This window comes from Tetrao urogallus, assembly GCF_951394365.1.
Source record: "Tetrao urogallus genome assembly, chromosome: Z".
Taxonomy (NCBI): Eukaryota; Metazoa; Chordata; class Aves; order Galliformes; family Phasianidae; genus Tetrao; species Tetrao urogallus.
In genome coordinates this window covers 74,356,574-74,372,606 of record NC_136816.1, presented here as the reverse complement: position 1 = coordinate 74,372,606, position 16,033 = coordinate 74,356,574, and the positions used below count along the sequence as shown (strand labels likewise).

Here is a 16,033-nt window from a genome sequence, read left to right as displayed (position 1 = left end):
GCCATGCAGGTGTTTTCCTTTTGCCCACTCAAGCTTTTCTTGCTGGTTGTTCTGTTGTAACTAGGTACAACCTTCAGGAGATATTTCAGATATTTCATATTTTCTTAAAGAGTTGTTTAGCCAAATTTCCCAAACAGTCATGGTTTCAAAAGCAGCCTAAAATGACAAACATCTTTTCTGGTAACAAGTAAATCTTTGACATGCCTATTTTTAACACTGCTGCAGTTTTTAACACCGCTATCTTTTGTAAGAAATACAGAAGCATCTCCTGGATACTTTCTATCCTCATCCTGGATTGCCACCTAGCTGCAGCATTCGGACTTGCTGCTGGCTTCACGGCTCTGCAAACCGCGCTGGCCTTCAGCTGATGTTTCACCGCGGCTTTCTTGGCTCCAACAACCGTCTTTCCTGCACAGAAAGGAATCTGCCATGGCTAATTCCTAATTCCTCCAGTCACACATCTCATAAGGAATACTGACACAAACAACCCACGAATCTCTTTAAGGTGATCAGAGGGCTGGAGCAGCTCTCCTATGACGAAAGGTTGAGGGAACTGGGCTTGTTTAGCTTGGACAAGAGAAGACTCCATGGAGACCTCATTGTGACCTTCCAGCACTTGAAGGGAGCGGATAAACAGGAGGGGGAACGGCTGTTTGTGAGGGTGGATAATGACAGGACAAGGGGGAATGGTTTTAAACCGAGACAGAATCACAGAATTGTAGGAGTTGGAAGGGGCCTCTAGAGATCATCGAGTCCAACCCCCTGCCAAAGCAGGTTCCCTACACCACGTCGCACAGGTAGGCGCGCAGGCAAGACTTGAACATCTCCAGAGAAGGAGACTCCACCACCTCCCTGGGCAGCCTGTTCCAGTGCTCCGTCACCTCACCGTAAAGAAGTTCTTGCGCACATTCCTGCGGAACTTCCTGTGCTGCAGCTGATGTCCATTTCCCCTTGTCCTGCCTCCACGTACCAATGAAAAGATACTGGCCTCGCTACTATGGCCCCCACACCTCAGATGTTCATAAACCGGGATCAGGTCCCCTCTCAGTCTTCTTTTCTCAAGGCTGAACAGACCCAGCTCACCCCGCCTTTCTCCATAGCAGAGATGCTCCAGGCCCTTCACCATCTTGGTGGCCCTCCGCTGGACTCTTTCCAAGAGATCCCTGTCTTTTTTGTACTGGGGAGCCCAGAACTGGACGCAGTACTCCAGATGAGGCCTCACCAGGGCAGAGTAGAGGGGGAGGATCACCTCCCTCGACCTGCTGGCCACGCTCTTTGCAATGCACCCCAGGATGCCATTGGCCCTCTTGGCCACAAGGGCACACTGCTGGCTCATGGGCAACATGGCCACCAGGTCACTCTCAGGTCCCTCTCTGCAGAGCTCCTCTCCAGCAGCTCATCCCCCAACCTGTACCTGTACTGGTGCATGCAATTCTTCCTCCCTATGTGTACGACTCCACACTTGCTTTTGTTGAACCTCATCCGGTTTCTTCCTGCCCAGCTCTCCAGCCTGTCCAGGTCTTGCTGAATGGCAGCACGGCCTTCAGGCGTGTCAGCCAATTCTCCCAACTTTGTATCATCAGCAAACTTGCTGAGGGTGGATATCATTCATGTTCACCTCCACTTCTCAGTCCTGAGTACATCTCTATTTTGTATCTCTTCCTAGCCGTTTCGTGTGCCCACCAAGTCAAAGATAATTCACCATTATGTTGCCATTCCTGAGAAACTTCAGTCCTAATTGCCCAATAAAGCTGACAGTTTCTCCTGGTTTGATAGATGTCTCAACCAGTCCTGGAACTGGGACAAGAGAAGGCTCCAAAAGTACTGGGGATTATGGGGAAGCACATGTACAAGCCTAGGGGGGGCGCTTTCTCTCCACACCTGACACCCCACTGGCAGGCCAGACGCTGGATCCAGGACTGGCGATCTCTCTCCATTCCTCCCCCTTTCCCTCTTTCCTCCTCAAGTTGCTATGTCAAGATTTCCAAAAGTTAAGCAACTCAAGGCTTGCTTTGATTTCCCATAAAACTGCACAGCTTGGGTAGATACACAGGCGAGAGGACCAAAGCCTACAGGATAGCTGTTCTGTTTGAATTTCACACTAACGTACACGTTTGTGTTTGGACCATGTTGCTCAAAGAGCATGGTAAGTGATCATCAGATGCATCCATCTTACAGCACGATGCGGAAGGCTACACATGCATGCACGTGTAATTAATGAAGCAAATACCTATCAGTGTATAATCCTTCTGGAACTGACAATTGTTATCTGATGTTGTATTGTGTAAAGCATTTCACCATGGTGCTCCTTGAAAACTTGTATTAATATGTATCATCATCTATCTTGGAGAAACTGGAATGTGCAAAATGTGTCAGACAGTTTGTATGTGCAGGAACAAAGCTGCTGTGAGACTGGACAGTGGGACTACACCGACATCGAGCTGGCATTATGGAGTGGAGGCCATGCCCTGTAAGTCTGTTCTAAAATGACATTCGTTATGTCTCCTCTCAGTGCTGGTGACTGCTGTTGGCCAATTCGTGCCTATGACAGTTTGCTTGCCTTTCAGGAGAAGGTATTTTACTTCGTCTTTTCTTCCTGGACAGGTAAGAGAATGAGTCCCCAGCCTTGAAGGACATGTAGATGTGGTCTTTAGGAACATAGCTTAGTGGTAGATTTGGAAGTGCTAGGTTAGAGGTTGGACTTGATGATCTTGGAGGTCTTTGCCAATCCGGATGAGTCTATGATGTCACCGAGCAACAGGCTGTGACGTCGCCGGGTGATGGATTGTGAGAGCCTTGCCCTCACTGCTCATAGTGGGGTGCCGGCCGCGCCTGGCTCAGTCTGGCTCGTTCCTGGACCGTGCTGAGCAGCTCTGCGAGGCTTGCAGGTCGAGCAAGGTTTTGGCTGTGCTGTGCTGGGTCGTGCCTGGGGCTGCTCGCAGCATCTCAGTGCCTGACCCCGCAGCATCGCGTCTGTTTCCCCGGCCCTGCCTCGTGCAGGCAGCCGGGACCCTACGGAGCGCACCCGCAGCAGCAGAGGTGAGTGGTGCGGGGACACCTGGGTCCCTCAGGGCAGCCGTGGGGAGCCTGGCCCTGGGCCAGCGGGGAGCACGAGAAGGCCCAGTTGTGGGCTTGGGAGGGCTTTGTGCTGAGGACTCGCACAGCCTGGGGCAGCGAGTGACTGTGACCTTCCTTCCTCTTGCAGGGCAGACAGCACCTCTGCGGCTGCACTGAGGGAGAACAGCTGGTCATTCTCGGTTCTCCCAGCCCCTGCAGCGAGAAGACCATGGCTGCAGAAGAGGCATGGACGTGTCCCGTCTGCCGCGACGTGCGGCACGACACGGCCTGTGTGATTCCCTGCAATCACACCTTCTGCGTTGGCTGCATCCAGCGGTGGGCGAGGCTGAGGGACAGCTGCCCGCTGTGCAGGACGGCCATGCAGACCATCCGGGTCTGTGTGCGGGGAGACAATCAGTTCGTGGATTGCATCGTTTCCCCGCCCTCACTGCCGGTGCCCGCCGGCTTCGGCGCCACCGCTGCCACCGATGCTGACAGCGAGGAGGAACTTCTCCCACCCCTTCCACCGCCGTCCCCTGAGCCCATGGCCGAGGAGCCGGAGCGAGTGGGCGGCCTCCTGCCGGAGCAGTGGGCGGCACTTTTCAGGGTCCGACGAGACATCCTGGAGCCGGTGCTGCCCTGGCTGGAGCAAGAACTGGGCCGCAACGGGGAGCTGCGTTGGTGGAAGATCAACTGGCTGAAGAGCATGATCCTGGCATTCCTGTGCCAGGTGGGGCCGGACCGGGACGTCCTGGTGGAGTGCACACAGCACGCCCTGGGAGCCAGCTCCGCACCGCTCATCGACGGCCTCATCACAGCTATCGAGAGCCGGTGCGGCCAGGGGGCCCGGAGGCTGCTGGGCGTCGAAGATGCCAGCGCTGCCCAGGAGCAGCGGGTCGGCCCCGCGTCCCCGTCCGGACCCGCCGCCTCCCCGCAAGTCGCCGTCGCTCCCCGCGTCGTGCCCACCGGCAGCTCTGCGGCTCCCGACGCAGAGGAGCTCCCCGGCACGTCCAGCGGGGCCCTCGGCACACGTCCTGGCGAGGAGCCGGGTCCCGAGGCAGCCGGTCCCTCCGAGCAGCGCCGCAGCCGCGGCCCCTCCGCTCGCGGCCGGGGCAGGAAGCGCTCGGCTGGGGGGTCCCGGCGCCCCACCAAGAGGAGGGCCGGCAGCGCCCAGCGCGCTCCTCCACCCTGCAAGAGGCGGCGCCCCCGGCGCCCCTAGCGGGGCTTACGCATCTCCAATAAAAGATTAGAAAGCAGAAGCACGCCTCGTTCCCAGTGTCTGTCCTTTCCGAGGTTCATCCTTCACGCACACACCCTACACAACACTGCGCCATACGAGAGCCGGTGCTCTCTGCACCCACTGTGGCTGTGGCACCCATTAACCCTTCTCCTGGGCCTTTTGTGTGGTGTGAGCTACAAATCACGTAACCATGACCACGCTCATGGATAGACTGCAATATCACAGAATCACAGAATTGTAGGGGTTGGAAGGGGCCTCTAGAGATCATCGAGTCCAACCCCCTGCCAAAGCAGGTTCCCTACACCACGTCGCACAGGTAGGCGTGCAGGTGAGACTTGAACATCTCCAGAGAAGGAGACTCCACCACCTTCCTGGGCAGCCTGTTCCAGTGCTCCGTCACCTCACTGTAAAGAAGTTCTTGCGCACATTCCTGCGGAACTTCCTGTGCTGCAGCTGATGTCCATTTCCCCTTGTCCTGCCTCCACGTACCAATGAAAAGATACTGGCCTCGCTACTATGGCCCCCACACCTCAGATGTTCATAAACCGGGATCAGGTCCCCTCTCAGTCTTCTTTTCTCAAGGCTGAACAGACCCAGCTCACCCCGCCTTTCTCCATAGCAGAGATGCTCCAGGCCCCTCACCATCTTGGTGGCCCTCCGCTGGACTCTTTCCAAGAGATCCCTGTCTTTTTTGTACTGGGGAGCCCAGAACTGGACGCAGTGCTCCAGATGAGGCCTCACCAGGGCAGAGCAGAGGGGGAGGATCACCTCCCTCGACCTGCTGGCCACGCTCTTTGCAATGCACCCCAGGATGCCATTGGCCCTCTTGGCCACAAGGGCACACTGCTGGCTCATGGGCAACATGGCCACCAGGTCTCCCAGGTCCCTCTCTGCAGAGCTCCTCTCCAGCAGCTCATCCCCCAACCTGTACTGGTGCATGCAATTCTTCCTCCCTACATGTACGACTCCACACTTGCTTTTGTTGAACCTCATCTGGTTTCTTCCTGCCCAGCTCTCCAGCCTGTCCAGGTCTTGCTGAATGGCAGCACGGCCTTCAGGCGTGTCAGCCAATTCTCCCAACTCTGTATCATCAGCAAACTTGCTGAGGGTGGCCACTATCCCCTCATCAAGGTCATTGATGAAGATGTTGAACAAGACCAAACCCATCACAGACCCCTGGGGGACACCACTGGTTACAGGTCTCCAGCCAGGCTCTGCACCACCAACGACGACCCTCTGTGCTCTGCCAGTCAGACAGTTCTCAAACCACCTCACTGTCCACTTGTCTATCCCACACTTCCTCAGCTTTGTTATGAGGATGTCATGGGAGACAATATCAAATGCATTTCTAAAATCAAGGTAGACTACATCTACCGCTCTTCCCCCATCCACCCAGCATGTGACAACATCATAGAAGGCCACCAGGTTGGTCAAGCACGACCTCCCCTTAGCGAATTCATGCTGACTACTCCTGATAACCCCCTTCTCTTCCAGTTTTCTGGAGATGACATCCAGCACAAGCTGTTCCATCACCTTTCCAGGCCAGAGGTGAGGCTGACAGGCCTTTAATTACCCGGGTCTTCCTTCTTGCCCTTTTTGAAGACCGGAGTGACATTGGCTATCCTCCAGTCTTCAGGGACCTCCCCCATTATCCAAGACCTCTCAAAGATGATGGAGAGAGGTTTGGCAATGACCTCCGCCAGCTCCCTCAGCACACGTGGATGCACCCCATCAGGTCCCATGGATTTGTGGACCTTAGTACTGCCTAGGCGCTCACGCACCACCTCTTTCTTGACTAAAGGGAAGTCTCCCACTCCCCAGACCCTCTCACTAACCTCTAGGGTATGGAAAGCCTGAGGGAGAGCCTTTTCACTGAAGACAGAAGTAAAGAAGGCACTCAGTATCTCTGCCTTCTCAGCATCCCCCGTTACCAGAACACCCCCCTCACTTAGTAAGGGGCGCGCATTCTCTCTAGTTTTCCTTTTGCTGTTAACATACTTAAAAAAGCCTTTTTTATTATCCTTTATCACTTTAGCCAGATTTAATTCCAGGCGGGCTTTAGCCTTCCTCGTCGCATCCCTGCAGGCCCTGACTACATTCCTGTATTCTTCCCAAGTGGTTAGACCCTTTTTCCACATTTCACGGACCTTCTTCTTTCCTTTGAGCTTGTGCATGAGCTCCTTGCTCATCCACACAGGTCTCCTGTCTCCCTTTCCTGATTTCTTGCACACAGGGATGCACTGATCCTGAGCTTGGAAGAAGAGCTGTTTAAATGCTGACCAGCTCTCACAGGCCCCCTTACCTCTTAACACCCTAGTCCACAGGATAGCTCCAAGTAGGTCCCGGAAGAGATCGAAGTTGGCTCTCCTAAAGTCCAGGGTAGCAATCCTACTTTTTGCTTTGCTTCTTCCACTCAGGATCTTGAACTCCACCATCTCACGATCACTACAACCCAAGCTGCCCTCGACCTTTACTTCCTTAACAAGTCCATCCTTGTTGGTGAGAATAAGGTCCAGTAAAATCCCTCCCCGCGTCGGTTCCTCCACCACCTGCATCAAGAAGTTGTCTTCAATGCACTGCAAGAACCGTGCGTGCCTGGCCATGTTGGTCATCCAGCAAATATCTGGATAAGTCCCCCATAAACACCAGCGCCTGGAAACGTGACTCTACATCCAGTTGCTTATGGAAGGCCTCATCAACCTCCTCATTCTGATCAGAGGGCCTGTAGTACACCCACAACAGTGTCACCCTTACCAGCCTGCCCCTTGATTCTCACCCATAAGCTCTCCACTGCTACATCACTCTCCCCCAAGTGGAGTTCAATACAGGGGACAGGGGAGGCTCAAGGTTAGATATTAGGAGGAAGTTTTTCACTCACAGGGTGGTGAGGCACTGGCACAGGTTGCCCAAGGAGGCTGTGGATGCCCCATCCCTGCAGGCATTCAAGGCCAGGCTGGATGTGGCTCTGGGCAGCCTGGGCTGCTGGCTGGCGATGCTGCACACAGCAGGGGGTTGGAGTTGGATGAGCATTGTGCTCCTTTGCAACCCAGGCCATTCTGGGTTGATTCATCCACACTGGATGGGGCCCTGGGCAGCCTGGGCTGCTATGAAACGTGGAGGCTGGTGGTCCTGCATGCGGCAGGGGGTTGGAGCTTCGTGATCCTTGAGGTCCCCTCCAACCCTGGCCATTCTGTGATTTTACCATCTCAATCAGCCATTGGGATCAATCACACTTCGCATTTACGAAGGGTATCTTTGGCAACAAAGCTTCCATCGTTTTATTTTGACACGTCAGGCCGAGCTGTGGAGCTCCAGGCAAGGACAGACCCTCCACGCGAAAGCCTCACACAAGCAGCGCCGCGCTCTCTCCCCTTCCTTACTCCCTCCCTCATTCCCGTCAATCTCGCCTCCCCCGAACTCTCGCGAGAGCTGAGGCACTCCCCGCCCTCTCCCGGTCCCGCCCTTCCTCTTCCGCTTTCCCTCCGAGGTGAGCAGCTGTGGCGGGCTGGGGTGCTGCTACAATCCGGTCCCATCCTGCCCCATCCCGCCGCGAGATGCCATGGGGAGGCGTGGAGGGACGCGGGGTCGTTCAGTGCCCTCGGTACTGGCGGGGTTAGCGATGGCGGGGGGATCGTGGGGCGGCAGAGGCCCGTTGGGCGGTAGAGGGCCGCAGAGGGCCGCAGAGGGCCGTGGCTGCGGTGATGACTCTCTTAGGACACCTTTGAATTGAGTTATGAAAAGAAATGTGACCTCTGAGCAGCTTTTCGGGTTAGGGCTCGGCCTTGAATTGCACAGTCCGCCTTCTGCCTGCATTACGGTGTATGTCGTCTTTTTTTCATGCAGCTGAGCTCCGAAGATGGTGCGCTACTCGCTGGATCCGGAGAACCCCACCAAGTGTGAGTGCTGCTCTGCTTGCCTCCCCATAGGGCTGCAGCGGGGCGTCTGTCTCATCCCTTTTGCCTTTTCTCTTTACAGCATGCAAGTCCAGGGGCTCCAACCTGCGCGTGCACTTCAAGGTACGTGAACACACAGTGGTGGGTATGACACCAAATGCTCGTTTTTGAAGGAAATGGCTTTTTTTAGCGTGGTTGATGTAGGTCATGGCCTGCTCCACATCATTGGATGTGGACTGCATTACAATGATGTGACTTCGCGTCATTGTAATGTTATGGCGGTGTTGACTTTTTTAACAAGAGCACACTGAATGCAGAGCACCTAAAGCATTGATACTTTATCCCTGCTGTTTTTTCTTCTTTGCCCCTTTTCCACTTTTTAATTCCCTTATTTATATTAGCATTAGGTTTTCTAGCTTGTATTTATACGTTGTGATCAAGCTTTTTGTGAGATTCCATATCAGACACAGAACCACAGAACGGCCAGGGTTGGAAGGGACCTCAAGGATCACAAATCTCCAATCCCCTGCCACACGCGGGGCCACCAACCTCCACATTTCATAGCAGCCCAGGCCCCATCTAACCTGGCCTTGAGCACCTTTAGGGACAGGGCATCCACAGCCTCTCTGCCAGCTGTTCCAGCACCTTACCACTCTCATAGTGAAGAACTTCCCCCTGACATACAACCTCAATCTTCCCTCCCTCACCTTCAAACCATTTCCCCTTGTCCTACCCTTTCAAATTGTTGATTCCCCTCCTGTTTGTAGGCTCCCTTTAGGTCCTGGAAGGCTGCAATGAGGTCACCCCACAGCTTGCTTTTCTTCAGGCTGAACAAGCCCAGCTCCCTCAGCCTGATTACAGTTTAACGTGCATTGATTACTCAGGCTTCTGTTTTTTGGAATAGTTGCCAAAAAGGGAGCTGTGATAAATATAAGCACTCATATTTCTGATTGAGAAGCTGTAGCCATGGGGTGAAAAACAAGGAAGGTATGATGGAGTTGGCTGCAAGCTCAGTAGTAGAGTTCAGACTAAGAATTATAGCAAAGGAAAGTATGGTTTTCTTTTTTTGTTTGTTTGTGGGTTTGCTTTGAGTGTTTCTATTGGACTGAATTCATGGCAGAAAGGAAACTGGAAGGGAAAGATGGTTGCTTGATCAGAAAGAGAGACAAGGGACAAGTGGCTTTAAATCACAGAATCTTGGAATGGTTTGAGTTGATAGGGACCTTAAGGGCCACGTGAACAAACGGGCACCTGCAACAGCAATGCATCCACCACCTCTGGGCAGCCTGTGCTGGTGCTTCACTGCCCTTATTGCAAAGAACTTTTTTCTTATATCCGGTCTAAATCTGCTTTAGGGTGAAATCATTTTCCCTTGTCCTATCACAACTCCTGTTGTAATTTGGGAAGAAGCATTAAAGGGAGCTGTCACTGTGCGTTTTAGAACACTCGTGAGACTGCCCAGGCCATCAAGGGCATGCACATCCGCAAGGCCACCAAGTACCTGAAGGATGTGACCCTGAAGAAGCAGTGTGTTCCCTTCCGTCGCTACAACGGAGGAGTTGGTCGATGTGCCCAGGTGAGGATGCAGATGGGACAGTGTGGGATGGGTGCTTTGGCTACACTTCTTTACAGTAGAGGTAGAAGGTGACATTCAGACAGCGTGGAGGGGATCAGTCATTGGTGATAATCTGTGAAAATGTGAGTGGGAGAACTGTTAATTGAGATTGCTGTGATGACTTTCTTAGGACACCTTTGGATTCAACGTGAAAAGAAACTTGTATTCTGAGCAATCTTATTAAAAGTCATGTAACAGGAAGTTATTGGCATGGACGGGTCAGGTACCAGAACCAAACCAGAGCTCTTTTTGTCATAGGCCAAGCAGTGGGGCTGGACTCAGGGGCGCTGGCCCAAGAAGAGCGCGGAGTTCCTGCTGCACATGCTCAAAAACGCAGAGAGCAATGCTGAGCTCAAGGTAGGCTGGGTAATGTTACTAACTGGAAAGTGTTCTTCTGACTCTGTGATCCTGAGCTCAGTGGCTCAAACAAAAAGTGAGGATCTGCTCTGTAGCTGAAAGCATGGCGTAGAAGATTTCGTTTACTGTTTGAACTGTGCTGTGTTAAGTTGGAGTGAGTGAGAGTTTTTCTCAGGTAGTTCATGGAGAGTTATCTGATGCGTGCTTATTCTATGAGGTTCATCTCTTAAAATTCACAGAAAACAAGACCTGTAGACTTGGGGTCAGCTTGTATCTTTGCTATGTGTTCAACGCTTTATTTGGCAGCTTTGATGGCAGTGATGACTATCTTAGGACACCTTTGGAATAACCATGAAATAATAACTTTTTTTCTGAGCCATCAGCGAAGGTACTTCCATTGTGACATGCAGGAGAGTATTCTGTTTTTCTGATTTTAGTTTGTCCCTGCCAGGTAAAAGACTCAACCTGAAATCCGTATAATGTGCAGCAGGGGGGTGGTTATTCTTGTTTGTATGCTGCGGAGATCGTTGCAGGGAGAAGTGAGGCACAGTGTTTTAATTTTACCCCCCCCCCCCCAGGGTCTGGATGTGGATTCTCTGGTGATAGAGCACATCCAGGTGAACAAGGCTCCCAAAATGCGCCGGCGCACCTACAGAGCTCACGGGAGGATCAACCCCTACATGAGCTCCCCCTGCCACATCGAGATGATCCTCACTGAGAAGGAGCAAATTGTCCCCAAGCCAGAAGAAGAAGTTGCTCAAAAGAAAAAGGTAAAAAGGCATCACGCACTCAATGTCTTCTCATTTCTTAATGTCTCCAGGAAGCAGTGTGTTCAGACAGAAGGGTTGCTGTGATGTCTTATCTTAGGACACCTTTGGAATACTCATGAAAAAAAAAAGTCATTTCTGAGCAACCTTGATGTTAATTTAAAGACAGCAGTGATAACTTAGAAACACTTGTGTTGGTGTGCATATTGCAGAGAATTTATTGCTGCCTTCTGAAGGAGTTACAGCATTCATGGTGCGTGCATGTAAACATGGATGCAGAGAGAGGGCAAAGAGGGCGAGCACGGAGTTTTGAAGGCTGATGTGTAACCGTACCCCTTACCACCGTTTCCTTCTTTGTTTTTCAGATATCCCAGAAGAAGCTGAAGAAGCAGAAACTGATGGCTCGGGAGTAAATCAGAAACAGCAGATGTACATAAATAAAGTTAAAAACTTTAAATGTCTTGTGTGGGTTTGTGCGATGTTCGAGGAACGTTGCAGCGCTCGGCGTGTCCTCCTGGGGCGGTTCCCCACTGGCGGCAGCAAGCGCCGAGGTGGCGCGGGGGAGCGTTGCACAGCTCCTAAGCAGGAAGTCCCGCCCCTGGTGACGCTAGCAGTGTACGTCACTTCCTTGGGTTGGGGCCACGAGGCTCTCCGCCTCTGATTGGGCAGAGCCATTACGCGCATCCGCCGGAAGCAGGAGGGCGGACTACTTCCGGTGCGGCTGCAGCTGGGTGGCTGAGGTAAGCGGCGTGTCCCGGCTCGGGCGGAGGTCCCTGCGGCCGCTGTTCTGCAGGCCCCTCGTTCCTCCAGCCGGGTGAAATACGTGCAGGAGGTGGGAGCTGTTTGTTTTAGCGCTGCTGGAGCCGCGCTTCGCTCGTTCCTGGGGCTCTCCGGCTGTTGTGCTCGTGCCTTGAGGGAAAATGCAGCCGGCGGCGGCTCGGCGATTTAACGGAACCGGGCAGATTCTAGGCCTGAGGGCCGGTAGTAACACAGCGGAGGACCAGCTTGTCCTTTTTTTGGAGATAAACTTCTTTTGTTTGCATATCTTTATTTTTTGTTTGTTTTGCTTTGTTTCCATGAGAAAAGTTCAATAATAATGGAATTAAAAGTGGGAAACAAAGACCAAATGCGTTTAAATGTGCCATGTCATGGTTGTTCTTTCTGCTCACTCGCATGTGGGCAGCTGAGAGACAAACAAAAGGATATTTGACAGAATAGTAAGCTTGCTATTACAATTTCACCCTCAATTGCCTGCCAGCCAGGCAACAAGGCATCATGAAAGCACAGAATAAACTTTGAAACAATGTTTGAATATTTTAGGGCTGTTGTTTTAGTTTTTGTGGCTTGCTTCTGCATCTGACAGTGCTATTATTTGTCTGCACAGTGACTGCTCAGAGTGGCCTCAGAAAGGCAGCCTGTTGTTTCCGTCATTCTTCAGCAGGTGGATAATTCCTCACGGTTTCACTGAAGATTTGATATCTAGGAATTCAGGCACCAAGTGCATAAGTCTATTCAGATGGCTTTGGAGGGTTGCCTCATGCATATTTTTGCAGTGTAAGATTCCCATCTGGCTTCAGAGGCAGTCAGCTCCTGTACTTACACTGGAAGAGGGCAGAACTGTCATTGGAAGCTATCACCTGGAAGCTGATTTGCTATTTCACATGGCCTGCTTGGGGCTACATGGGGATAATTTGAAAAGAGTACTGGATGTCCCAAGAGAGAGTATGCAGCTTCATGGAAGGACTGTGGAAAGCTTTTGTTGTGTGTTTTAATGTGGGAATCCAGGTGTTAGCATCCAAGAAAGGGAAACGTGAAGGTTAGAGTTGTACTGTGCAGCTGAGCATAGCGTAAGTGGTACCTTACCACCACGGAAAGGGACATTTCTCATTCTGCTTAACCAGTTCCTCTCCCAGTTGCACTTTCTGCCCTTGCACTCTGGTTTTTGCTTTTCTGCTTTGTTCATTGCAGACTTTGGGCTGCTGTTTTTGAAAGTAACTCCCAAAATCACAGGTTTTGGGAGGCAGGGGATTCTTAATTTTCTAGTAGTTTGGCAAATTGTATTGAATTGGTGCAGATCAAATGAGTCCCAGTCCAGTGCAGGTGGAAGAAAGTAGCACATATTCTTCTCAGATCCTATTTTTGTTTGTTTGTTTGTTTGATTTTCTGAATGCATTTTTTCTGACTTTGAGCTGTGGGGATGATGAATTAACAAAGATTACTACCGAAGTGTCAAGAGTGTTGCCCTTTTTGTCCCTAAGGATTTTATAGCAGTGGAATGTACAGCTGCTCTCAGCTTAGGGAATAACATTTTAGAACTTTAAAAATCTGGTTTTAAGAGATCTTTTTTCTTTAAACATTAATTGCAGCCCTTTCTTAAGACTTTGTGTTTTCTTAACTTGAGGCATACAAAAACTGTTAACGTTTTTGCTTTTCAGCTTCGTCACAGAAGGAGAGGAAGCCATGGTGTGCATCCCTTGTATTGTCATTCCTGTTCTTCTCTGGGTCTACAAGAAATTCCTTGAGCCCTACATCTATCCCATTATTGCTCCTTTCATTAAGCGTGTGTGGTCCAAGAGAGCTGTGCAAGAAACAGCCACCAAGCAAGGCCAAGGAGGCAGTGCTGGAAATCCACCTTCAGCCTCACAGAGAGATAAGGGGGATGAATCTGGAACTTACACGGTAAGGTGATGTGCTTAGCTAGTGAGGGAATCTCTAGGTAGGGCAGTTGTGGGCACCACAGAAGCTGGGTGTTTTCAGAGAAGATTTTTTGGCTATTTACTGCTGAAAGGGAGCTGTCAGTACTGAGCTGGTCGGAAATAGCAGTTTCTTCCAGACAGCTTCTGGGAGGTTTTGGGAGGACAGGAATTGCACCTGTGTTCTGAAAAAGCTTGAAGACAGGACTCAGGCTGTTCTTTCGGAAAAGCAGGAAGTGAAGTGATCAATCAGTTGAACCTGATGCATGAAAGAGACTATAAAAAGTAACTATTCTGCTAGCTCTGCCACTCATAATGGGGTAAAATGCTGAAACTCTGCGTTTATGTATCTCTTGTAGCAAAAAACAGAACTTTTGAGAGCTTTGCCCTCATCCTCCACCCTAAACAGTCATGTGTAAATCTAAAGAAATTCCATCACGTTGGTTCTTAGGCAGATTCTGCATGAGTCTTCACTGGCTGTGCTTACAAGAGTAGTTTTCATCACCATATATTACTGTCCTGGGTATAAAGATGGTTTTAGACATCTCATTTTAAAGGTGTTGTCTTTTATTTGCAGTTTGAAAGCAATGGGGTTGCAAACGGAATTGCTGCAAAGGGATCAACAGAAGTGTCTGACAAGAAAGCAGATTAGAGGAATTCATTCCTACGGATTTCATTCCCCTTGTGTCCAACATGAACTGGTGATTGCTATTTCTCACACTGAGACTTTGTTCTTTGCACATTACAGCTGAATAAAACCCCTTACCACTTACAGGAGAGGATCTCTTTTGCCACTACAATGGCAGCTAGCAAATTTCTTATATGAAATGTTTGAAAGCTGTATTAAGTTATTCTTTGTTTTCCTCGCTGGAGCCACTTTGCATCTATAATCTATAATCTATTTGACATGATTGGAGATTAGATTACATAGTTTGTGGATAAGTCTAGCTAAATGTGTTGCTGCTTAGTTTTGCTCGCTGTGAGTGCAATACTTCAGGCTTCGACTTGAAAACTGTAATCTTGGCGTAGTTAAAGAACTACTAATTTCATTGTGGCAATATAAATATTATGGTCAAAATTATGAAGAGCCGAGCCTGCCATGTGAGATTTGTGGATGAGCTAAAGGAGTAATGCTGTGTGCAAAATTTACTTAGCTTACTAGAAATAGAAGGACTTGATTTGATATTTTCAGTCATTTTTTCTTTAACTTTCTACCTTTCTTTCCTGAGAAGGATCGACAAAGACATGATGCAAGGGAATTGCTGCTTTATATTCTGTTGCAGTGGTTTCAAATGATACATGTCTTATCTTTCAGAAAAAAAAAAAAAGACAAAAATCTCTTTCAGCGTGCTTGTGTAACTTGAATTGTAATAAAGCAGGACTTTATTTAACAATTAGCAGCTTCATACAGTTGTTTTTAGTCTTCTTTAAAATAAACATCTAGAGCAGTAATGAAACTTTTGAAAACCTGTGGACAGTCAGCAGACAGAGGGTGGCCATAAAACTACTGACTGCAGGATAAAGGGACTGTTCTCAGCGTGTCCAGCTCTGCCTCCTCCTGGGAAGATGTGTTCTGGTTCTGAAATGCATCCCAAAATGATGCCTTTGTGCTTAGTAGGTATAGAAGTTACAGTTTCTGCTTTGTGCCCACTGCCAAACCAGAAGACTATCTAAAAGACTAAAACAGAACGAAACGAAACAAAGAACTCCAAACTAGCCATTCCAGCAAGTGGGATTGCTGCTTATCATTTTCTCAGAAGTCTTACAGTTGTACATTGTTATAGAGAGATGTTTTGTAGATAGTACTTGAGTGTGTTATGATAGCAAGAAAAGCTGATTAATGCGTTTTGTTCATTCAAGAATTATTGCAGGTAGAAGGGCAGTGCACTGCAGTGCTGAGGGGCATCCTGCTCCCCTTGAACTGTCACTGAGGTCCTGGCTCATTCTTGGGCTGTGATTTCTTCTGCCAGAGAAGTTTTCACTCCATGCTGTCGGCTGCAGCAGTGTGTTGCTTCCTACCGCTGCTCAGATTTTGGCAGGGCATGTGTGAATCAGCCTGCAGTGCCCAAGCTGGATACTGGACCAGTGTTGTTCTGTTATCTTTGTAATGAGTTCAAGCATAGAAAATTCCTCTTAATCATAGAATTTAAAATGTAAGACATAATGGTGCTTAATCTCCCTTAACGAGCCAGTCTAATAGAAGGTGAATTTTGTATTACTTAATAAGCCTTTGCACTACCCTTGGAGGGTAAGCCCTTATATCGTTCACAGGCACATCTTTCTCCCTGCAATACCTTTTGTGATAGAAAACCTGGTTCTGTTATTCTATGCCACAATTCATGTAATAAAAGATAATGCATTCCTGTAACCTCTCACAGGCGTGCTGTGTAATGCATTCACTTCTAGCAGCT

General features: G+C 50.0%; 2 protein-coding genes across 2 annotated transcripts; both read left to right on the top strand.

Moving 5' to 3' along the window:
- Positions 1 to 8,153: 8,153 nt before the first annotated feature.
- Positions 8,154 to 11,355, top strand: RPL17 (ribosomal protein L17; the record flags this gene model as incomplete). The annotated part of the gene is made up of 6 exons (XM_079548551.1): positions 8,154 to 8,193; positions 8,273 to 8,313; positions 9,632 to 9,766; positions 10,064 to 10,162; positions 10,741 to 10,932; positions 11,295 to 11,355. 6 exons carry the CDS (start codon positions 8,154 to 8,156, stop codon positions 11,340 to 11,342), a joined length of 555 nt encoding a protein of 184 aa, XP_079404677.1. The 3' UTR covers positions 11,343 to 11,355.
- A 2,034-nt stretch (positions 11,356 to 13,389) lies between these two features.
- LOC306956998 (UPF0729 protein C18orf32 homolog) lies at positions 13,390 to 14,274 on the top strand (the record flags this gene model as incomplete). The annotated part of the gene is made up of 2 exons (XM_079548337.1): positions 13,390 to 13,608; positions 14,200 to 14,274. 2 exons carry the CDS (start codon positions 13,390 to 13,392, stop codon positions 14,272 to 14,274), a joined length of 294 nt encoding a protein of 97 aa, XP_079404463.1.
- Positions 14,275 to 16,033: the final 1,759 nt, after the last annotated feature.